The sequence below is a fragment of the Furipterus horrens genome, unplaced genomic scaffold, assembly GCF_987537825.1.
Source record: "Furipterus horrens unplaced genomic scaffold, mFurHor1.1.pri manual_scaffold_17, whole genome shotgun sequence".
Taxonomy (NCBI): domain Eukaryota; kingdom Metazoa; phylum Chordata; class Mammalia; order Chiroptera; family Furipteridae; genus Furipterus; species Furipterus horrens.
The window spans coordinates 81,403,657-81,429,575 of NW_028327187.1; the positions used below are offsets into that span (position 1 = coordinate 81,403,657).

The 25,919-nt window shown below is 41.6% G+C and overlaps 1 protein-coding gene across 1 annotated transcript in view; it reads right to left on the reverse strand.

The window, feature by feature from the left end:
- Positions 1-17,241, reverse strand: part of SHROOM4 (shroom family member 4) — a 68,579-nt gene extending 51,338 nt beyond the window's left edge. Inside the window, exon 1 of the mRNA XM_090265008.1 lies at positions 14,764-17,241. Coding sequence (XP_090121134.1) covers positions 14,764-17,187 — 2,424 coding nt within the window. The 5' untranslated portion in view covers positions 17,188-17,241. The remainder of the gene's footprint in view (positions 1-14,763) is intronic.
- Positions 17,242-25,919: the final 8,678 nt, after the last annotated feature.

A 25,919-nucleotide genomic window follows, 5' to 3' on the forward strand; every position in this document is an offset into this window, starting at 1 on the left:
GCAAGCTCTCAGCCACCCCGCCCATGCAGGGGCTCACGCGCAGGGACACCTCCGCCTGGCAACAATAGGCGCCAATTGTGGGGCAAGCTCTCGGCCGCCCTGCCCGTGCAGGGGCTCGCGCGCAAGGACACCTCAACTGGCTCCGGTGGGCAGCAAGGGAGCATGCCGTGCTGGCAACCGCGGGCGCGCACCATTGCTGCAAGAAACAAGAACCTCTGAACCGCCACATTAGACCAGCTGTGGACACAGAAAAAGAAGGCGACACACCAAGGCTAAAACGGACATCTCCACAAAAGAATTCAAGATAAAGTGGATAGAGTGACTCTCAATCAACAAGCCAGAAGGAATATCCTAACAAAAAAATCTGAAATATAACCAGACAGCATAAACAAACGATATAAAAGGTACCCCAAGAACATCAGGCTCAGGAGATCAAGGAGACTGCACCACTGAAACCCCCAGATCTACCATAAAAAATTTCATACCACAAAGGTGGGAGGGCAAAGCAGACAAATCCAAATAACAGAAACAAACAAGAAGAGTCCAACATGGTAAGATGCAGAAACAACCTCTCAATGAAAAGAAAAGAGGAATCCCTAGAAAGAGAGGTAGATGGAATAGACATAGCCCAAATGTCAGACATGGAATTCAAAACTATGGTGGTGAAGAAGCTCAATATGCTCGAAAACCTCAAAAACAACTATGACAACCTCCAAGGAAGTTACCAACAGCTCCAAGAAAATTACAGGGAACTTGCAGAGAACTATACCAGCATAAAAAAAGACATAGAAACTATCAACAAGAACCAGGAAGAAATGAAGAATGTAATCTCTGAACTGAAAAACACAGTAGAATCAGTCAAAAGCAGACTAAATGAAGCAGAGGATCGTATTAGTGAGTTAGAAGATAATGTAGGAAATAATTCTCAAACGATACAGCAAAATGAAAAACGATTGAAAAAATATGAACAAGATGTAAGGGAATTACAGGATAGCATTAGAAAAAATAATATCAGGATCATTGGAATCAGAGAGGGAGAAGAAAAGGAGCATGGAATTGAAAAACTGATAGAAATAGTGACAGAAAATTTTCCGAACCTGATGAGAGAAAAAGCTATGCAAGTCCAAGAAGCACTGAGAGTTCCAATAAAGAGGAACCCCCAAAAACCCACTCCAAGGCACATCATAGTTAAAATGGCAACATTCCAAGACAAAGAGAGAATCCTAAAAGCAGCAAGAGAAAAACAGCAAATAACTTACAAGGGAGTTCCAATAAGGCTATCGACCGATTACTCAACAGAAACATTACAAGCCAGAAGGGAATGGTCAAAAATATTTCAAGCAATGAAAAACAAAGGCCTACAACCAAGAATACTCTACCCAGCAAGGCTCTCATTCAAAATAGAAGGTGAAATAAGGAGTTTCTCAGACAAAGGAAGACTAAAAGAATACATCTCCACAAAACCAGCATTGCAAGAGATACTAAAGGGAATATTCTAAGAAAAAGGAAGAGAAAAAAACAAAAAAAGAGTAGAGGAACAGAGATACAAAAGGGAAATGAATAAATACATGTCAATAAAAACGTTAAATGTAAATGGATTAAATGCTCCTATTAAAAGACATAGGGTAACGGAATGGATAAGAAAATAGGACCCACATATTTGCTGTCTACAAGAAACACACCTCAAAACAAAAGATTTACATAGACTGAAAGTAAAAGGATATAAAAAAACATTTTAAGCAAATGGATCTGAAAAAAAAGCTGGGGTAGCAGTCCTCATATCAGACAAAACGGATTTCAAAGCAAGGGCAATAAAAAGAGACAAAGAAGGACATTTCATAATACTTAAAGGAACAATTCATCAAGAAGATATAACACTGATAAACATATATGCACCCAACATAGGAGCACCCAAATACATAAAACAAATACTAGAAGACCACAAGAAGGATATCAACAACAACACACTCATAGTAGGGGACTTCAACACTCCATTATCAACAATAGACAGATCATCCAAACAAAGAAACACCAAGGATATACAGGCATTGAACAACACACTAAACCACATGAACTTAAATGATATATATAGAACTTTTCACGGCAAAGAAGCAAAATATACATTCTTTTCAAAGGCACATGGGACATTTTCAAAGATAGACCACATAATAGGACACAAAACAAGCCTCAACAAATTCAAGAAAATTGAAATCATATCAAGCATCTTTTCAGACCACAATCCCTTGAAACTAAAAATCAACCACGGGGAGAAAAATCAAAGACACCCAAACTCATGGAGAATGAATAACACGCTCTTAAATAACGAATGGGTTAACAAAGACATCAAAGAGGAAATCAAGAAATTTCTAGAAATGAATGACAATGAACACACAACAGCCCAAAACCTATGGGACACAGCAAAAGCAGTCCTAAGAGGGAAGCTCATAGCAATACAGGTATATCTGAAAAGGCTAGAAGAATCTCAAATAAAAAACCTAACCATAAAGCTACAAGAACTAGAACAGCAACAACAAACAAAGCCTAGGGCAAAAAGAAGAAAGGAAATCATCAAGATCAAAGCAGAACTAAACGACATAGAAACGAAACAAACAATCCAAAAAATCAACAAAACTAGGAGCTGGTTCTTTGAAAAAATAAACAAAATTGACAAGCCTCTAGCCAGGCTCATTAAGAAAAAAAGAGAGAAGACACAAATAAACAAAATCAGAAATGAAAGAGGAGAAATCACGACTGATACCTCAGAAATACAAATGATAGTTAGAAATTACTTCAGACAACTGTATGACAAGAAATTTGACAATCTAGAAGAAATGGACAAATTTCTAGAAACATACAACCTTCCAAAACTGAATCAAGAAGAAGTGGAAAGTCTCAACAGACCAATAACAAAGAAGGAAATTGAAACAGTAATCCAAAATCTCCCTGCACACAAAAGCCCTGGACCGGATGGCTTCACAGGCGAATTCTACAAAACATTCAGGGAAGAACTAACTCCTATCCTCCTCAAACTGTTCCAAAAAATCCAAGAAGAAGGGAAAATCCCAAACTCTTTCTATGAAGCCAGTATTATCCTAATCCCCAAACCAGGTCAAGACACAACAAAGAAAGAAAACTACAGGCCAATATCACTGATGAACATCGATGCTAAAATCCTCAATAAAATATTGGCAAACAGGATCCAGCAACACATCAAAAAGATCATACATCATGATCAAGTGGGCTTCATTCCAGGGATGCAAGGATGGTTTAATATTCGCAAATCAATAAATATAATACATCACCTAAACAGAATGAAAGACAAAAATCACATGATCATATCAATAGATGCAGAAAAAGCATTTGATAAAGTTCAACACCCATTTATGATGAAAACACTCAGCAAAATGGGAATAAAGGGAGCATATCTTAACATAATTAAGGCTATATATGAGAAGCCTGAGGCCAACATCATACTCAATGGACAAAAACTGAAAGCATTCCCCCTGAACTCAGGAACGAGACAAGGTTGTCCACTCTCTCCACTCCTTTTCAACATAGTGTTGGAAGTCCTAGCCACAGCAATCAGACAAGAAAAAGAAATAAAAGGAATCCAAATTGGGAAAGAGGAAGTGAAACTTTCATTATATGCAGATGATATGATAGTATACCTAGAAAATCCTATAAACTCCACTAAAAGACTACTCAATATAATAAGTGAATTTGGCAAAATCGCAGGGTACAAAATAAATATACAGAAATCCAAGGCATTTCTGTACACCAACAATAAAATAGCAGAGACAGAGACAAAAAAGAAAATACCATTTACTATAGCAACAAGAAAAATAAAGTACCTAGGAGTAAACTTAACCAAAGAGATAAAAGACCTGTACTCTGAAAATTACATAACATTGAAGAAAGAAATTAAGGAAGAAACAAATAAATGGAAGCAAATACCATGTTCTTGGATGGGAAGAATCAACATCATCAAAATGGCCATACTACCCAAAGCAATTTACAAATTCAATGCAATCCCTATTAAAATACCAATGACATATTTCACAGACCTAGAACAAATACTCCATAAATTCATATGGAACCAAAAAAGACCCCGAATAGCAAAAGCAATCTTGAGACAGAAGAACACAGCAGGAGGAATCACAACACCAGATATCAAACAATACTACAAAGCCACTGTAATCAAAACAGTATGGTACTGGCATAAGAACAGACATATAGATCAGTGGAACAGAATAGAGAGTCCAGAAATAAACCCAGGCCTCTATGGTCAACTAATCTTTGATAAAGGAGGAAGGAACATAAAATGGAGTGAGAAGAGCCTCTTTAACAAATGGTGCTGGGAGAACTGGATAGGGACCTGCAAAAAAATGAAACTAGACCACCAACTTACACCACACACGAGAATAAACTCAAGATGCATCAAAGACTGAAATGTAAGCCGTGACACCATAAAAGTCCTAGAGGAAAACATAGGCAAGAAAATATCAGATATCTCACGTAACAATCTCTTCACGGACACATCTCCTAAAGCAAGAGAAATAAAGGAAAAAATAAATAAATGGGATTACATCAAACTGAAGAGTTTCTGCTCAGCAAAAGAAAACAACAGCAAATTGAAAAGGAAACCAACCATATGGGAAAACATATTTGCCAATGACATCACAGACAGGGGACTGATATCCAAAATATATAAAGAGCTGATACGACTCAACATCAAGAAAACAAACAACCCAATTAAAAAATGGGCAAGGGACCTGAACAAACACTTCTCCGAAGAGGACATACAGAAGGTCCATAGACACATGAAAAAATGCTCAACATCATTAGCCATCAGGGAGATGCAAATAAAAACCACAATGAGATACCACCTTACACCAGTCAGAATGGCCATCATCAACAAATCAACAAGCAACAAGTGCTGGCGAGGATGTGGAGAAACGGGAACCCTACTGCACTGTTGGTGGGAATGCAGACTGGTGCAACCACTATGGAGAACAGTATGGAATTACCTCAAAAGATTAAAAATGGAACTGCCTTTTGAACCAGCGACTCCACTACTAGGATTATACCCGAAGAATCTTGAAACACCAATTCAAAAGAACTTATGCACCCCTATGTTCATAGCAGCACTGTTTACAATAGCTAAGTGCTGGAAACAACCTAAGTGCCCATCTGTAGATGAGTGGATCAAAAAACTGTGGTACATTTACACAATGGAATACTATGTAGCAGAAAGAAAGAAGGAACTCCTACCATTTGCAACAACATGAATGGAACTAGAGAGAATTATGCTTAGTGAAATAAGCCAGGCAAAGAAAGAAAAATACCATATGATATCACCTAATACAGGAAACTAAAGAACAACACAGACAAAGGAACTAAATAGAACAAAAAGCAGAGTAGCAGTCAATAGGGGGGAGGGGAGAGGGAGAGAAGGGGGATAAGTAAGGGAAGGGTTTAATTAAAGAGCCTGTATGAAGGACTCATGGACATGGACAGCGGGGAGGGATATGATTGCGGGAGAGGGGGTGGGCTGGGTGGGGGAGAGAAATTGGGGGAAAAGGGGACAACTGTAATTGAAAAACCAAAATTAAAAAAAAAAAAAAAAAGAAAAAAGAAAAAAAGAGAGAAGACACAAATAAACAAAATCAGAAATGAAAGAGGAGAAATCACGACTGATACCTCAGAAATACAAACAATTATAAGAAATTACTATAAACAACTATATGGCAAGAAATTTGACAACCTAGTAGAAATGGACAAATTTCTAGAAACATATAACCTTCCAAAACTGAATCAAGAAGAAGTAGAAAGTCTCAACAGACCAATAACAAAGAAGGAAATTGAAACAGTAATCCAAAATCTCCCTGCACACAAAAGTCCTGGACCGGATGGCTTCACAGGCAAATTTTACAAAACATTTAGGGAAGAACTAACTCCTACCCTCCTCAAACTATTCCAGAAAATCCAAGAAGAGGGAAAAATCCCAAACTCTTTCTATGAAGCCAGTATTACCCTCATCCCAAAACCAGGTCAAGACACAGCAAAGAAAGAAAACTACAGACCAATATCACTGATGAACATAGATGCTAAAATCCTCAATAAAATTTTGGCAAACAGGATCCAACAATACATCAAAAAGATCATACACCATGATCAAGTGAGATTCATCCCAGGGATGCAAGGATGGTTTAATATTCGCAAATCAATAAATATAATACATAACCTAAACAAAATGAAAGACAAAAATCAAATGTTCATATCTATAGATGCAGAAAAAGCATTTGATAAAGTACAACACCCATTTATGTTGAAAACACTCAGCAAAATGGGAATAGAGGGAGCATACCTTAACATCATTAAGGCTATATATGAGAAGCCTGAAGCCAACATCATACTCAATGGACAAAAACTGAAAGCATTCCCCCTGAAATCAGGAACTAGACAAGGCTGTCCACTCTCCCCACTTCTATTCCCCATAGTGTTGGAAGTCCTAGCCACAGCAATCAGACAAGAAAAAGAAATAAAAGGCATCCAAATTGGGAAAGAAGAAGTAAAACTATCACTATTTGCAGACGACATGATAGTATACCTAGAAAACCCTATAAAATCCACTAAAAGACTACTTGATATAATAAGTGGATTTGGCAAAATAGCAGGGTACAAAATAAATATACAGAAATCTAAGGCATTTCTGTACACCAACAATAAAATATCAGAGACAGAAGCAAAAAAAAAATACCATTTACTATAGCAACAAGAAAAATAAAGTACCTGGGAATAAACTTAACCAAAGAGATAAAAGACCTGTACACTGAAAATTATGCAACATTGAAGAAAGAAATTAAGGAAGATACAAATAAATGGAGGCAAATACCATGTTCTTGGATGGGAAGAATCAACGTCATCAAAATGGCCATACTACCCAAAGCAATTTACAAATTCAATGCAATCCCTATTAAAATACCAATGACATATTTCACTGACCTAGAACAAATCCTCCAAAAATTCATATGGAACCAAAAAAGACCCCGAATAGCAAAAGCAATCTTGAAACAGAAGAACACAGCAGGAGGAATCACGATACCAGACATCAAACAATACTACAAAGCCACTGTGATGAAAACAGTCTGGTACTGGCATAAGAACAGACATATAGATCAGTGGAACAGAATTGAAAGCCCAGAAATAAACCCAGGCCTCTATTGTCAACTAATCTTTGATAAAGGAAGAAGGAACATAAAATGGAGTGAGAAGAGCCTCTTTAACAAATGGTGCTGGGAGAACTGGACAGGGACGTGCAAAAAAATGAAACTAGACCACCAACTTACACCACACATGAGAATAAACTCAAGATGGATTAAAGACTTAAATGTAAGCCGTGATACCATAAAAGTCCTAGAGGAAAACATAGGCAGGAAAATTTCAGATATCACACGTAACAATATCTTCACGGATACATCTCCCAAGGCAAGAGAAATAAAAGAAAAAATAAACAAATGGGACTACATCAAACTAAAAAGTTTCTGCTCATCAAAAGAAAACATCAGCAAGATGAAAAGGAAACAAACCATATGGGAAAACATATTTGCCAATGATATCACAGACAGGGGACTGATTTCCAAAATATATAAAGAGCTTATACAAGTCATCATCAAGAAAACAAACAACCCAATTAAAAAATGGGCAAAGGACCTGAACAAACACTTCTCCGAAGAGGACATACAGAAGGTCCATAGGCACATGAAAAAATGCTCAACATCATTGGCCATCAGAGAGATGCAAGTAAAAACCACAATGAGATACCACCTTACACCAGTCAGAATGGCCATCATCAACAAATCAACAAACAACAAATGCTGGCGAGGATGTGGAGAAATAGGAACCCTACTGCACTGTTGGTGGGAATGCAGACTCGTGCAGCCACTATGGAAAACAGTATGGAATTACCTCAAAAAACTCAAAATGGAACTGCCATTTGAACCAGTGATTCCACTGCTAGGATTATACCCGAAAAATCCTGAAACCCTAATTCAAGAAAATTTATGCACCCCTATGTTCATAGCAGCACTGTTTACAATAGCAAAGTGCTGGAAACAGCCTAAGTGCCCATCTGTAGATGAGTGGATCAAAAAACTGTGGTACATTTACACAATGGAATACTATGTAGCAGAAAGAAAGAAGGAACTCCTGCCATTTGCGACAACATGGATGGAACTAGAGAGAATTATGCTTAGTGAAATAAGCCAGGCAAAGAAAGCAAAATACCATATGATATCACCCAATACAGGAAACTAAAGAGCAAGACAAACAAATGAACTAAATAGGCAAAGACTAGAATAGTAGTCAGTAGGGGGGAGGGGGGAGGGAGAGAAGGGGGATAAGTAAGGGAAGAGTCTAGTCAAGATACGTATATGAATGACTCTTGGACATGGACAACGGGGAGGGATATAATTTTGGGAGAAGGGATGGGCTGGGAGGGGGGAGCAATGGGGGAAAATGGGACAACTGTAATTGAATAACCAAAAAATAAAATTAAAAAAAAATCAATAAAAAGAAAAAAGAATTGCCTTTGACATTCTCCCTGGTTTTGCATTCAGCACTCCCTCTCTAGCAACTCATAACTTAGCCCAGCAGGAATACACAGTTGTTCTAAGCCTTACTCATCTTCCAAATTCCTTCTCTCTCCAATGTTATTATTGGACTCATTTAAAGTTTTATTACCTTTGCACCAGGTAAATAAAAAATTACTCCCTTTTGTGAGTAAGACATCTAGTGTCAGTCACACTGGCTAAGATACTTAATTGCTGTGTTATTTGAGGGAAGTTACATCGTTACCTTCCGGAACCTCAGTTTCCCCTCTGGCAAATAAGGCCTTTGCTACCTAGCTTTGCTTGGGTCCCAGTAGTGGGGATAAAATGGGATGTGCATAGAGAACACCTAGCACAGTGCTCAGCACATAGGAGGCTCTGGATGTTAGTTGCCAGGGGAAGGATGAGGTTTTTCTGCTTTTACAGAATCAGAGCAGTCCCTATTGATACTTGTCATATTAATGCAGCTCTAACCACTTGTTATATTTCAGATTCTGCCTTGATCCCCTTGTGAGATGTCCCTGTCCTCATACTTGTCCAGCCACAGTGGGAGCCAGGATTTCCTGTCCATGCCCTGTCTAGCCTTATGGGAAGTGCTCAGTAAATAGCAGTGGCCAAACCAAACAAAGTTGTGTCCCGACTCCCAACCTCCTTTGCAGATTTCCAGTATCACATTACTTTTTTTTTTTCTTGAGCTTAGGTTGCTGTAAATTGCCTGCACCCTTTGAACCAAAGAAACAGTAACCCCGTGACTTGTTACAGATGGGGATTGACTGTGGTGAGAACTTGCTATCCTGATAGAAGTACTGCTACAAGGCATCCTGCCATACTGGACAGAGCCTGGGCTTTGAAATCAGCTTACAGAGACAGTGTAGCATAATTAAGAGGTTGGCCCTGAAGCTAGACTACATGGATTCAAATCCCACACTTGCTGTGTGACCTCAAGCAAAATATAGAACTTCTCTTTATCTCACTTTTCCCAGCTATTTAATAGTGTGATTGTGATAATATTACCTATTTGTTGACTGCTTTGAGGACTGCATGAGCTGATACATGTGAAGTGCCTAGAACAGTACTTGGTACACAGCAGACACTCAAATATTAGTTATTGTTCAAATCCTGGCTTTGCCATTTTCCAGATGTGTGATGCCTCTGAGCCTCAGTTTCCTCAGCTGTAAAATAGGGATCCTATTATAACTTATATCATACAATTGTTAAATGAAATAATTTGATGATATATGGAAAACTAACTGGCATGAAGTATGAGGGATGTGTGTGCTGATTTTAGTTCTCTTAACAGCACTGAACAGGAGCCAATTAGCTCTCCAGCATCTTCCATGGACCATGAGGAGAAGATGTTAACCCTACTTCACACAGCCTTAGTCATATGGGCTGGGGTATCTTAATCAATATTGCAAGTTTTCCTCATATCCAGGGGTGTATTCAGGTGGCAGGGGTAAGAATGGGCATAAAGTGTCTCTTAGGTGGTCATCCACATGTCTGAAAGCCTAGTGTCTAAGCAGATCTGTTTAGCTAGTCTAACAGGCATTAGGAAATGAATGTGTCCCTCCCTCAGAATGCAGAAGAAAACTTGCATTGCTGCTGTCAACTGATGCAACCTACAAATTTCACCTCCTTCCTTTATGGAGTTGTTGGCCCTGGGTCGACACTTCTGCACCCACCATCTCCTGCCCCGACTCCGCTTCAGTCCTCTTTTCTATTTTCTACTTGCAGCTCTTTCTTTGACCAAACTCTCTCAAGTTAAGCCAATCTTGCCCCTTATTTTAAAAGATAATAACATAAAATGATTATGATCTGGCAGTCACTGTTCTAAATACCTTACACATGTTCCATCATTTAATCCTCACAATCAACTTATAAAGTAGGTGCTATTATCACTCCATTTTTAAGTGGGAAATCTTAGGAATTTGAACCGAGGCAGTCTGATTCCAGCATCAGTGCCCTTAAACAGTTATTCTGTATTTCCTCTCCTCTTTTTAAAAACATTTTATTATGGATACTTTCAAGCATACAGAAGAGTTGAACAAGTTTACAATCAACATACATATACCCACCACCTAGATTCTACAATTAATATTTTACCGTATTTGTCTTATGACATATCTCTCTATTCACTCCTCTATCCATCCACCAATCCATCTTAATTTCTTGATGCATCTTAAATTGTTACAAACAACTTTATCCCCATAAAATTGAAACTTAAATGTAATAGACAAATTCCTTGAAAGACAAACTACTAAAGCTCATTCTAGAAGAAATATATAACCTTAATGATCCTATACCTATTAAAGAAATTGAATTTGCAGTTAAAAAAATCTTCCCACAAAGAAATCTCCAGGCCCAGTTGGCTTCGTTGATGAATTCTATTCAACATTTAAGGAAGAAATAATACCAGTTCTGTACAAACTCTTCCTGAACATGGAAGAGGAGGAAATAACCTTGCAGCTCATTTGGTAAGGCCAGCACCTGGATATAAAAACCAGACAAGGACATTACAAAATAACTACAGACTAAAATCCATGATAAACATGGACACAAAAGCTTTAGTAAATTATGAATAAATCAAATCTAGTAACACATAAAAAGGATAATAAGTCACGACCAAGTGGGTAAGTAGGCTGGTTCTTGTTTCAAAGATCGATCAATGTAATTCACCATATCAGTAGAATAAAGAAAAACTATATGATCATCTCAATAGATACAGAAAAAATTTTTGAAAAAATCCAACATCCACTCCTGGTAAAACCTAGAATTATAAGGGAACATTCTCAGCCTGATAAAGAGCATCTACAAAAAACCTACAGATAACATTACACTTTTTTAAAAAAGTATATTTTATTGATTACGTTGTTACAGTAGTTCTAATTTTTTCCCCTTTGCTCCCCTCTGCCCAGTACCCTCCTTCCCTCCAGCAATCCCACGCCCCCTTAGTTCATGTCCATGGGTTGTGCATATAAGTTCTTTGGCTTCACCCTTTCCTATATTATTCTTAACTTCCCCCTGTCTATTTTGTACCAACCAGTTATGCTTCTTAATCCCTGACAATTTCCCCATTTCTCCGGCCCCACTCCCAGCTGTTAACCTTCCAAATGATCCCCATACCTATGATTCTGTTCCTATTCTGGTTTGCTTAGTTGGATTTTGTTTTTATTTTTTAGATTCAGTTGTTGATAGTTGTGGATTTGTTGTCATTTTAATGTTCAGAGGTTTGATCTTCTTTTTCTTAAGTAAGTCCCTTTGACATTTCATATAATAATGGCTTGGTGATGATGAACTCCTTTAGCTTTACCTTGTCTGAGAAGCACTTTATCTACCCTTCCATTCCAAATGATATCTTTGCTGGATAGAGTAATCCTTGTTGCAGGTTGTCTTTCATCACATTGAATACTGCTTGCCAGTCCCTTCCTGCCTGCAAAGTGTCCTCTGAGAAATCAGCTGATAGTCCTACAGGCACTCGCCTGTAGGCAACTCTCTGCCTCTCTCTTGCTGTCTCCAGGACTCTGTCTTTATCTTTCACCTTTGGTATCTCAATCATGATATGTCCTGGTGTGGCCCCTTCTGGGTCCAGCTCACCCAGGACCCTCCGTGCTTCCCGGACCTTTATGTTCATCTCCTTCACAAAATTTGGGAACTTTTCCTCCTCTTTTTCAATTCTTGCTTCCTCATTCTGCACTGGTTGACTGTTTTTTTCTTCCTTATGTTCCAAATCATTGATTTGAACCCCAGTTTCCTTCCCTTCACTATTGGTTTTGTGTGGATTTTCCTTTGTTTCACTTAGCATAGCCTTCACTTCTTCCCTTATGCATCTGCCACACTCAAGCATATCTGTCAAGCCTGTGAGCATCTTTATCACCAGTGTTTTGAATTCTGTGTCTGTTAGGTTGGCTATCTCCTTATCTGTGAGGTTGGCTATATCCTTGTCACTTAGTTCTCCCACTGGAACCTTGATCTTTTTCCTCTTTTGGGCCACACTTCTCTGTATCCTCATTCTGACAGGCTCCTGTGTTTGTTTGCCTCTGCATCCCAGGTAGAGCTGTCGCTCCTGTTACATTGTAAGGGGCGGAGCCTTAGAGATTTGTCAGTACAGGGCGACCCATTTCACCACGTTGTGGCGCTGTATGTGGGGGAGGGGTCTGAGAGGGGACAATGCCGCCTGCCCAGCACTCGTCTCCCTCCAGGCACCTCTCCCATTTCCGCATCGAACTGGCGCCCCTCTAGCCGCTGCCCTGGCTATCATTCCCAGAGTAGGTGGGTCTGTGGCTGTTCTAGGATCATGGGGTCTCTTTAAACAAGTGGACTCTGCTGAGAGACCGGCAGTTTCTTCCTCCGCCCCAACCCCCTCTGGTCTGCACAGTCAAAAGCAATGAGGCTTGATTTTGCCTGGTGCTGGGACCGTGAGTTGCTAGGTCTGGTGAGGAGCTGGGAAAGCTCCCCAGGTGTCCCTCCTGATTTTTAAAAACGTGACTACGCTTTCTGATGGCCTGCCGCTGCCGCCACTGGTGCTGCCACTACACCCCATCCTCTCTGCCCCAGATCCGCCCCTCCTACCTATCTGGATGAGTATTTCTTCTTTATATCTTTGTTTATTGGACTTCCATGCTGTTTACTTTTCTAGAACTTCTGGTTGTTTCTAGTTTTGAGGTAATTGTATTCCTTCTTAGTTGTGGAGGGAGACACAGTGTGTTTGTCTACACCTCCATCTTGGCCGAAGTCTAATAACATCACACTTAATAGTGAAAGACAGGGAACAAAGCAACAATATCTATTCTCACCACTTCTATTAAACCTTGTATTGGAGATCCTAGGCAGTGCATTAAGGTACCCCTCTCCCCTAGAAAAAGCATACATTGTGGAAAGAAAAATTTGAAATTATTTCCATTTGCAGATGACATGATTGTCTAAATAGAAAATCTTTAAAAATCTGCCAAAAAGCTACTAGAACCAATAAATTAGTTTGAAAAGTTTACAGGACAGAAGGCCAATACAACAAAATTGAATTGTATTTCTATATAATAGTAACGAAGAATTTTAATTGACATTAAATATACTACTTACAATAGCATCAAAATCATGAAATGTTAGGGATAAATATAAGAAAATATTGCAACATCTGTACGCTGAAAACTATAAAATAAGAGCATCAATAGACACCAAAAACTTCAGCATGCATATCATTAAATAAAGTTCCATATTTATTTATGATATTTTAAGGCAAAATTTACTTCCAGTGACAGAAACAAATATTAAGTTTGCATTTGTTGAGTTATGATTAATGTATACACCTGTGTAACTCAAACTCTTATCAAGATATAGAATGTTATCATCACCTGACTAAGTTTGCTATGCCCTTTCCCAGTCAATCTCTGTGCCACCTCCCATAGGCAACCACTGTTTTGAATTATTTTTCCATAGAATAGTTGTTTTAGAATAGCCTAAGTGCCAATCAGTAGATGAATGGATTAAAAAAACTGGTACACAATGGAATACTATGCATCAGAAAGAAAGGGTTCCTACCTTTTGTGATAGCATAGTTGGAACTATTATGCAAAGTAAAATAAGCCAGTAGGTGAAAGACAAATACCATATGATCTCACTTATAAGAGGAATCTAATGAACAAAATAAACTAATGAGCAAAACAGAACAAGAGGTATGGAAACATGGAACAGATTGACAGAGACCAGAGGGGAGGAAAGGGGGGAAAGAAGGGTAAGGGACTAGTCAAGGATTGACTGTGGGAGTGGGGGCTGGGCTGGGTGGAGGGGGACAAAGGGGGAAAGTTGGGACAACTGTAATAGCATGAACAATAAAATATTTAAATTAAAAAAAATCACATAATTGCAAAGTTTGGCAGTTGAAAAACTTGCTTAAGGTCACTTAGATACCAATTATAGAGTCAGGCTATAAATCCCAGTCTGTCCATTTTGTGAAGCAAAAGTTATTTTTTTCTAACTCTAAAAATGAGGGAACTGCAATTTTGGTGGCTGAGTGTTCTGCCCAAGGTTAGTAAGCTACCATATGGTGGACCAGGAATATACAGTTTTAAGAAATTATAATTGTTTTCAAATGATTCATCTCATTTTCTCCTTAGAAAGAGAAAAATGAAGCTCACTCATGCAAGAACCAAGTCCTCACCTGCACCGTTGGATTCCTGGGTTTCCAAGCATTGCCAGGTGTCAAGCTGCTGTCCTCGAGGGTACTGTGCTGGGGATTATGATAGCAAGCTGAACACGGAATGCATTGGTGGTGGTGGCACCGACAGTTGTAACAGTTTGGCATCATATTTCTCTTTCGCAAAGCAGGGCAGATTTCCCCAGAACAATAAATGCAAGGGTCATGTACTACAGCTCCCTGGACACTGCAAGAGTAAGAGCAGGTCCTGTGGTAATCAAAATCACCACAGTGCAGTGGCTTACAACACACAGATTGTTCTAGACCTTTGCTTGCAAAACATTCTGAGTAAGTAGGAGTTTCTGACTGAAGGGGTGACATGGAATGATACGATTGGTCTGTGGTGTGATATGGTTGTTCTGTGGAATGATATGATTGGTCCATGGGATGATGCCTCAATTCCCTGTAGCTGGAGCTCATTGGCTGGAAGTTTTGGTCTATAGGTTTTGGTCTCTGGGTAAAAGTCTTGTTACTATGAGCGGTTAAACCTGGTAAATGAGATGTTGATAAGGATTTGCTACTCTCTTCAAAAAACTTTCTTCTGTCTGCAAAGGGCAAGAGGATGGCTTCCTCCCCAGCTTGGGCAGTAGAAGCCTTCAATTCCTTGTTATCTCCTGGGCTGAAAGAGCTTTCTATGGCTAGTGCCACATGTGGCTTCAGGTTGTGCTCTGGAGACCATTTCCAATGACCTCCGGGGACTCCATGGTGAACTTTGGTTTTCTCAGAGTCTGAGGAGGATGGATCAGAAGCTTTCCACCAGCTGTGCAGGCCCATAGAGGACTGGCCAGGCCTCTGGCCAGGGCTTATTTGTCCCTCTGAGCCTGTCCTAGATTCATGGCTCTCAGGGGTTTTGCTGAGGCATTCTGAAGATCTAGCCCTAAGTATCATGCTCTTGTTAAAGAGCTTGTCTCTGGGACTAGGTGGTTTTTTATATGAAGGTAGAAGAGGCGAGTTAGAGGCAGGAAGTAAAAGACTTTCTAGGGGCTCCTCAGTCTCTTCCACTGGCTCCTTAGTGTCACACAGCTGTGATAAGGGACTCTTGCTTTTATGGAGCTGGGCCTTCCTTCTTTGAATTTCATTACGCAAGTTGGTGGCAAAACGCTCACTCTTCCGCCGGTTTTGGATTGAGCGGCCCCGGGTCGCTCCATTTCGCCTACCACCCACCTGGTCACACTCCTTGGGCTCATTGTCCCCTTCTTCAGTTGCCTCTGTGGTGCCAGCTACTTTAGTGGTTGAAGAACAGTCCCTGGTTTGTTGAACAAGAGAGCCAGAAGCAGAGGGCTGCTGGCCAGCCAATTCGTTGCCTGCTCTGCTTATTCTGTTTGGGTCCTGGAAACCTCTTTCTTGAAGGTGTCCATCAGCTTCTTCATGGGGGGAGCTGCTTGGGCTCTGGTGCCCCGAACCCAAAGGCCTATTATCCACTGGCCTGGTCTTTCTCTCTTTGCTGGGCTGGTCCTGGGTTCCCCCTGCAGGGGGACATGGACTTTTCTTCCCTGTATGGCTACTATGTAAAGGGGACAGAGTCCACTCATGTCCATCCTGCCCAGTTGGGACCTCCATCCCCTTGCTACCCCTAGTATCAAGGTGCACATGCTGCAAGTGGGATGCTAGCAGCTGTTCAGGGGCACTATGGCGATGGCCTGCGGGTCCTGTGAGGTGTGGAGAGCTGCCAAAAGGAGAAGTCTTAGCTAGCTCTGCTGAAACATTGTTGAGTGGGCTGGAATCTATGATGGAAACTTTGTCATATGATTTTTGGAATCCAACAGCTTTGACTGAGGCCTCCATCAGTATCTGCTCATAGCCCTGCTCATTAGATTCAGGAGGTTGGTTGAGCTTACAGTTCTGATGGCTCTCGTTTGCCACTTGGTCTTGCCCACTGAGGCAGCAGAACCTGTTAGGGTTCCTTGGGCTCAGCTCAGTGTCTGACGTTGGTTTCTCCTTCTGTTGCAAAGACTCGATAGGCTCAGAAGCCCTGCGCTGCCCTCCACTGTGGAGTTGGGCTCTGGAGGTCTGAAGACTGTCTCGCCTCACTGGAGGTTGTGGTGGGCCCTTGGCAGCTTTGGCAGGCCCTGAATGGTGGACCTCCTGTGGGTGGGATAACATCTGGGAGCTGGGAGTCAGGTGGCTTCCGTTGGTGTGCTGGGTACGTCCTGAGGTCTCAGCCACATTAGGCCTGTCATTAGGGGCCTTAGTTAATCCTGGGCCTTGCATGATGCAGTCTGCAGAGGCTGGCTCCTCTGGCCTGAGGGAAAGGGCACAGTCAGAGGCATTTGAACTTGCTGAGAAAGAGCTGTAAGCTGAGTCACGCTGGTTGGGGTACATGTTCTGGTCAATGGGCAAGAGGTGACCCTCATAGGAGGCTTGGCCTGGTTGTTCTAGGCTCTCCATGCTGCCAATGGAGCTGCTTTTTTCAGTGCTGCAATGCCGGGAGAGTGGACACCACTGCACACACACGTCACTGCAAGACACAGGGCATACTGATTAGTTAGCCAAATTACCAGATCCCTTTCTCACCATGGCCAGCCCTGCGACAGGACAACCCAGAGGCACCCATGCCACAAATGACAGTGAGACAAAACAAGAAAGGATGTAAAAACAGGGAAGGAGATGGACACTGGGGCACTACAGTGATGTGGCAAAATGGGAGACAAAACAGCATATGGAAGGAGGATGGAGCAAGATCCCAAAGACTAAAAATGTGAAGACTCCAGTGGGAGTTATGTCCTGCCTGACGTCAATGAGTTTAAAATTGCTTCTAACCTGTCACTGTCCCTAGGGAGTCAGCATGAGGCTCTCTGCCAGGAGAAGAAATCACAGACTATTAGCATTAGAGAGGGGCCTAAAGGCTGATTCAATTTCAGCCAGCCTATTTTGTAAATCAGTGGTTCTGGAATTTGAGCATGCATCAGAATCACAAGGAGGGCTTGTCAAGACACAGGTTACTGGGCCTCATCACTAAAGTTTTAGGTCTGGGTGAATCCTGAGAGTTTTTATGTCTAACAAGTTGCCAGGTGATGCTACTGTTGGTTCAGGGACAACATTTGAGAACCACTGGCATAAAGTGAGTCCAACAAAAGAAGTGATTTTGAGGAGGTGATTTTTTTCAAGATTGCCCAGTTCTAGCTTGTGGCCCAGACAAGACTGGAATTTAGGCATCCTATGTTTTTGTTTTTGTTTTGCTTTTTGTTTTTCTCTTGATAATAGTAATACCGGCCATTTACTGAGGAACTACAATGTGCCAGGTACTTTAGAGTGTCTTATTTCAAACTTAAGCTTCAAGAAGTTAAGTAAACTGACAATCTCACAAAGTTGCTAAAGAAGCAGAGTTGGAATTAGAACCCACACCTCTGTAAGTCCAATGCCTTAACTTTTCTGCTATACCATCCGTTAAATGAAAATATAGTAATATTTGCATCATAGGATTGCTTTGTGGGTGAAATTACATAATAAAAGTAAAGCTCTTGTCACAGCCTTGGCACCTAGCAAAGGTTCAATACATGGTAACTGCTGCTCTCTTGATTGCTGTTTTCATTGCTATTGTTATCAGCATCCTCTCTACTACTAGTATTGATAGTATAGTGGCACCTGCCCACAATGCTGCCCTCATTCCCCCATGTTATGTTAAGCCAAACTGGGGAGACAGAGGAAGGGACTAAAGTCAGGCAAAATCTTGAATTTTCAGTATGATTTCCTACACATAAAGCCAAACTGAGCCAAGTCATTTCAGTAACTCCTGATGACTAGAATCCCAGAGGTTGCAGGCTTCACTCAGAAAGGCCACAGTTCAGAAAGCCAGAGCTGGGCAGTGACAGGAGCCCATGAAACTCTCAGTTCAGCCTCCCCTAATTATTGATCCCTGCACTGCCCCTTAGCCACTTTGCTCACTTGACCTCTGGGCTGGAATCCTTCAATTCCTTGTCGGCAAGGGGACCTGCTGCCCATCTCACCACCCTTCCTGCTGAAAACAACCACACCCTCACTCCAACAGGAGCCAAGCTCAAAATGTGTTTCTTCCAGAACAAAATTGTCTCTGCCTCTGCCCCAAGCTCATGGCTTCCAAGACCAAGTAAAGTCACGAAGTGGGGGAAAACTCAACCCTTAGTTTCCCTGAGCCTCCTCAACAGAAATTCGTTCTAGGTGGGGGATAATTTTGTTGCGGAAGGGATAAGACAGCTGAGGCCAGCAGCTTTTCTGGCTCTGAGCTTGTTAAAATAGTAGTCTGCCTCTTCTTCTGGGCAGTTGTTTCAACAACAGACTATACTACATTCTCTGCATTGACAGATCCTCACTGCAGGTAGGCCCTGTTATTCAGGGAGGTCCCATTCTGAAGGCTTTGGCTCTGTGACAGAGCTGATGAACACTGAATGACATTGCCAATGAGTCACTGTAGATAGGGAAGGATCCCTGGGGCCTTCCATAATTAAGAGACCAAGGAGATGAGGCGGAACCATGGAAAGAGACTGCAAAGGAGCAGACAGTGAAACAGGATGAAAAGCAGGGAAATGTGGTGTCTTTCAAGCCAAGTGAGTTAAATACTTCAAGGAACATTTTCCAGAAGAAATAGGACTGACCCAACGTCACAGAGTTAGCAGCAGACTAGGACTAGAACAGAGACTGAACACCCACTCCATTTTCCATTACAGCACTCTGGGCTCTATAACATCTAATAGGCTCTAGAGCAGAGAAGGAGTGGCCACATTGTCTACCCTCCAGACCATCTTGGGAGGAGAGTTCTAGACTCACCTTGTGTTGCAGCCGGAATGCCAGGACAAGCTGAAGGCTTCAGAAGGGACATGCATGGTGGTAGCCGCTTCAGGGCATCCCTCTAGCAGCTTGGCCACATGCCATGAATGTGGCCTACTGACAGGGGTGTTTCTCCTACACAAGAAAGGGACAGGAAGTCAGCTTAGGGAACCAGAGCTGAAATCATTTCCCAGGCAGCTTCCGCTCCACCCCCTCTTTCCCTAAAATGAAGTAGAACATCTTGCAAGGAGCTGGTGTGGAAATCTTAGTGACTCTCTCAGCTACTAGTACACAAATCTCCTTCATCCCCAGTGTGATTCATGGAGAAACAAAATGTTAGCTTCACACAGCTATTGTGTTCATATGTGTATCCCAAGAATGTATAGCAATGCCAGATACACAGCAGATGCTCAATCTATATTTGTGGAATAAATGAGTGCTATTGACCAATGAACAGTCACCCTACCCTAAGTTGTCTTTGAGGGAAAAAATCAATCCGGCCAATCTTCCCATTTTTCTCTAAGAAAAGAATAGGGCAGTGATTGAGAAGTTTGAACAAGTCAACACTGGGCTTGAAATTCTCTAATCTTTGCTTATTCATTTGACAAGTTTTTGTTGAATGTTTACTGTGTACCATCTGCATATAGCTCTGGTGATACAGAGATGAAGCAAACATAGTCTTTGCCCTTGAGAGTTATAGATTAATGAGAAGGACGGAGTTATTCAAATAAAGAGCGGTAAAGGCCTTGAGAGTGAAAGATAAGAGGTGAGGCACCTGAATACGTAGGAAAAGTGGTGACAAGGAGCCTCAACTCCTGCCAGGCAAAAGAGAACAGCTTAGTGAATGGTATGTACCAGGCAGACAGAGGAGACTGCTGCTCAGCAGGGTAAAGGTGAATAAAGGGAAACTGGTATAAGGCCAAGGCCCTCGATGCAACCACAGGGTCTGTCAGTGCTGAAAGCTGAAGCAACAACTCTTGAACTGACTGGCTTATATAGGACTAATCCCTGTCCTCTGGTATTTTTCACATGAATAGATGTCACCTTTGGATGTGAGTAAGAATAGTATGGAGAAGAGCACATATGGGGCATGGGTAGTGCCAGAAGGTAAAGAAGAGAGTGATGAGAGAGGAACAAAGGGAGGAGGGGAAAGAGGGAGAGGGAGAGGGAGAGGAAGAGGGAGAAAGAAAGAAAGAAAGAAAGAAAGAAAGAGAGAGAGAGAGAGAGAGAGAGAGAGAGAGAGAGAGAGAGAGAGAGAGAGAGAGAGAGAGAAGGAAGGAAGGAAGGAAGGAAGGAAGGAAGGAAGGAAGGAAGAAAGAAAGAAAGAAAGAAAGAAAGAAAGAAAGAAAGAAAGAAGAAAGAAAGAAAGAAAGAAAGAAAGAAGAAAGAAAGAAAGAAAGAAAGAAGAAAGAAAGAAAGAAAGAAAGAAAGAAAGAAAGAAAGAAAGAAAGAAAGAAAGAAAGAAAGAAAGAAAGAAAGAGATGTTGGAAGGGCCAGGTAGATGATAGAGATAAGAGGGGAAGATGATGTAGAGAAAAACAAATGAGAGAAAGGTAGAAAACTCAGAGAATTATTATAGAGAAATACATAGTAGAGAGAATTGGATTATAGAGAGAGATGAATGACAGAGTAAGAAAAACAGATGATGAATAAGTAGATGACAGACAGGTAAATGAATAATCACTTATTTACTAATTCATACATTTACTGTAGCAGACTCCATACTAGATAGTGAGGGTACAGGTTTGACTAAGATAATGGCCCCTGTTCTCAAGAAGCTTATTATATAGTGGGGTCATTCAACAGAAATACAGAAAATCCCTGCAGTGCAAGCTCTAGAGGTTTAAGGTCTAAAAATGTAGTCCTGAGAATGGCCTTACTGAGAAAAAACATGGGTTGACTGGTAACAGGCCAGACACAGACAAGGAGGTATAAGATAAAGGGCAGGGGAAGCTGCTTTCCAAAGGTCAGGAACCAGAGTCACTACCAGTCAGTAACAGTGACTCAGATTTATTGGGGAGGAAAGCCAGGTGAGGCCCCCACTTTTAACCACATCGTTCTATTATGGATTTCAGAGTGCACGGTGGGGAGGCTGAAGGCTCAAAAAGACCTTGGGGTGGGGTGCTTGCTCCAGAGTCTCATACACAAAACACTGATGCTAGAAATCTCTCCAGCTGCTCTACCTAGTAGTCAACCATTAACAACTATTTATAAGACATCTCACCAGAAATATGATGTACTACTACAAACTGTGTACCAATTATGTATGATACCTCTGGGCACTAAGGATAGAGTGGAGAACAGGGAACCTTTCTTATTTTGGGCCCTTCCTCCATATCCAGGATTCCTTAAGTTCTTCTGAGTCCAGGGTTTAAAATATAAGCAGTCAGCCTTAATAACACTATCTTCCCAACAGTCAAATTAATCACTGAGTTCTACTGAGTCTTCTTTTATATCTCTCTTTTATGATCTCTCTCTCTCTCTCTCTCTCTCTCTCTCTCTCTCTCCCTCTCCCTCTCGCTCTCACTCTCACTCTCCCTCTCCCTCTCCCTCCCCCTCTCCGTCTCTCTCCATTCTCACTGAGACTATTCCACATAATCACAATTCTCCTCCACAGAACCCAAAACCCACCACCAACATCCTGTTCTCATCCAGGCCCTTAACACTTTACATCCAAAATATTATTTCAGTGTGCCAGCCAGTCTCCCCTTGTTCCACCTATAGTCACTAGTTTTAGATCATATCACGTCAAACACCAACTGAATTGCAACACTCTCCTATTTAAGAATCTTTACTGGCTACCTATTTCTTACTTTGTCCTGTATCAAATATAAACTGGATCAGACTTTCAATGACCTCTGTAAGCTATTTTTATCCACTAAGCCCAATCCCATGTCTCTGTTTCAATCATACTCTGCAATCATCTGTGTGCCTTTGCTGTTGTTTTTCAGTAGAATCTAGCACAGGCTCTGGAGCTGGACCATCTTGGTTTGAATCCTAGATTTAACACTTATTAGCTCTGCGTTGCTTTAGTTAGGTGACTTTACTTTTCAGAGTTTGAGTTGCCATGGTAGTAAAATGGGGATAGCAGTATCTAATTAATGGGGTTTGTAAAAATCAAATGAGACAATGCATACCAACTGCTTACAACAGGGTCTGGTAGACCCTCAGCCAATTTTAGTTATTACCATGATTTCCCTTCACCTGGAATTTCTCTCTTCCATTTTGTTAATCTAAATTCTACCTGTTCCTTAAGGTACTGCTCAAGTACCATTTCCTTCAGGGTGCTTGCCCTTAGTAATCTAGTCCTCACAATTTAGCCCATAATAATATGGTGTTTATATTGCTCATCATTATTTCATGTATGTTAGTCTCATCCTACCAACTATATAGAGCCAGCAGGCAATGAGACAAAAACAAGTGAGACAGATCTAGGTTCATATCTTAACTCGACCACTTTAGGTATATAATTTTTTGAAAGTCACTTAGCCCATTTGAGCTTCAGTTTTCTTATCTGAAAAAGGGAACAATAATTCTTACCTGGCTAGGTCATTGTGAGGATTAGAGATAATATTCTCAAAGCATCTGTGACACAGCCTGATGCATAGCAAGTTGTCAATAAATAGGTGCTACAATAAAGGTTATCAGCTCAGACTTGTCCTTGATGGTTCAAGAGTACTCCCACCCAGGTTTGTCCATCCACTGTCAAAGTTCTGCTGTACCACTCACTTTCCACACTTTGAAAAGCAGCTCCTACTCTCTCTAGGGTTTCTCCAGGAATGGGAAAAAATCCTAAAGGAGACATAAGCAAGGAACTGGGGGCTTGGGGACTACTGAGGGGGGAAAGCTACAAGCTGGGGGGAAGAAAATCCCAGCAGAGGAGCTGCAGCCAGAGCTGGAGCCTTTTAGCCCTAGTTTGGGAAAGCAGAGGAAACTATCTATAGAGTCTAATACTTCATGTATAATTATTCCTGAAAAGCTATAGACTTAGTCCACACTGACATTCCAATCCTAGCTATGAGACTTTGGGCAAAACACTTCTCTGAGTTGTAGGTTCTTTATCTGCAAGGCAGAGAAGATAACCATCCGTTACTCAAGAGTTATAGTCTGGATTAAGTCCTATGTGTGAAATCACTCAGCATAGTGCTTGAAATACTATAAACTTTAAAAAATAATAACAGGGACCATTTATTGAATACTTAAGATGTGCTAGGCACTAAGTACTTTGCATGTGTTATCTGATTCAATCCTCACTCCAACCTTATCAATAAGAGCATCTCCTCTCTTTATAGATTAGAAAACAGAGATACAGAGAGCTAAATTACTTTGCTAAGAGTACACAGCTAGTAACAAGCAGTTGGGAATGAGGCTCAGATACTCCAGCCCTTTCTAGGAAACCACATAGCCGCTCTTCCCCAAAGAGCAATCTGCCTCAAAAAGCTTGTATACTTGAGGCTTCTCCTAGCCATTCCCTCAAGAAGCAGTCAGAAAAGGAAACCAGCAGTCCTCAAGTTTAAAGCATCCCTTATTTTAGGCAGTGGTGAAGTGGGATGAAGAGAAATGAGCAGAAAGGTATGAAAATGGGAACCACTAGCCAGGCAGCTCCAGGCTTCAATATGGAAGCAACTATTCCTTACGTCTAAGGACGGCTCAGGCCTAACATTAAACACACACTCTGTCATTTATTACCCCCAAACTCCTTTCTTAGGAAGCAAGAAGTAAGGGATATTGAGGAAAGAAAGCAGAAGTGGGGAGAGGGATAGCGGCCATGGCAACCATGGCTACTAGTTGTACCTACCAGGAAAGTTGCCCAGGGTGGGAAGATGGCTTAGGAGAGAGCTGGGTATCCAGCCAACTCAGATGCTCATCAACAACCCCTCCAGCCAGCCCCCAGGGCTTCTTTTTGCAAGTTGGATCCTCCCTTAGCTGAGAGCCATCAGCCTTCCTGTTAAGACCTCTTGAGATGAGGGGCCATCAGCCCAAGCTCCTGAGTGTGATCCAAGGGGCCCAGGCACAGTCAGGTCCCAGTTCCAAGAACAGAAAGGAGTGGAATTAAGGCAAGGTATGACCGTAAGCCTGGTTGGCCCTATATGTGGCCACAGCCTTGGTAAATGAAAGCCAGTGTTAAGAACTGGATAGGAGTGAAGACACTGCTCAAGAAACCAGCCAGCACCCTAGTGGCAAAGGGAAGGATGAAAGGCAGTTCCAGTAGCATAAACAATCCCCCTATTCCAGATTCCAGCCTCCTCTGAGCTCTGGTCTGCCCCTTTCCACAGCTCAGAGGCCAATAAGGAAGCTGGGCTCCCAGCCACTACTAGAACTCAGGAAAGGAGCAAGGAAATGATGTTTGGGAAAGATAAAGCGGGTGTCTAAAAAGAATTTTTAAAAATACACGTAAGTGAGAGAGAAAAATACCCTAGACACATACACTTAAAAGAATTCCTGTGCTTCCTGGACTGAGTTGACCCCACCCAGCCATCTCCACAGGTTCTCTGAGCCACAGAAAAGGAAAGCCCAGATCAGTCAGATCTAGTAACCTCCAGGGTCAGAAGAGCAAATAGCACTGCAGCTGATTTTACACAGCTGGGGGCATGTGACCTACAGATTTTCCAAGATGAAGGTCCTGCTGAGATATAAAGACTCATGAGCAATTCTGGGCCATATTTACTGGGTCTGTGATTCCTATGGGCACCTGAGAAGGCCCAAAGAAAACTCTATTTCACCTCAGAGACTCCACTTCCAAAAGACTGGCACTCAGAGAGTCAGTATTCCTGGTTCTGCCATGAATTTGCTCTTACCTTTGGTAACTTACCCCCCTCTCTGAGCTTCTGTTTCCTTTCTGCAAAATAAAACATTGGACTCCACCATCACAAACAACCCTTCCAGCTATAGTATGCTATGATGTGATAGTCCTAGGCTCCAGGCTGGGGCTTCAAATGGTGTCCTCACTGACCTGTGCAATAGTCAGAACCCAGAATAGCCCCACATGTGTTTGTTGCACACTCTCAAGTCCAAGCTCAGGCATCAGGATTTAATTTCTCTTGGGGATTTAGAGTTGGGGATTTCCCATTCCAGTTTCCTTTGGCCTCTGGTCCCAATTCCGGCAAATTCTCACTCCTGAAAGGGCTTACGTGAGCTCCCACAGGACAAGAAATATGCTTGAGCCTTTCCTGTCTGGGGAAATCATGCTCAGAGGTAGAGGCCACTTCCCCTCTCTTCCCTCTGTACCTCCTAGGGAAGTCTGGTTGGGTGTTTATCTATTCTACAAAAGGCAGGTACCATTCAAGTAAGTCCATACGCCCTCCTTTGGTAGTCATAAGTACTGTATAGAAAAAGTCTGGGGATTTTTGTGGCCATATGGATATGGTGTGGAGTCT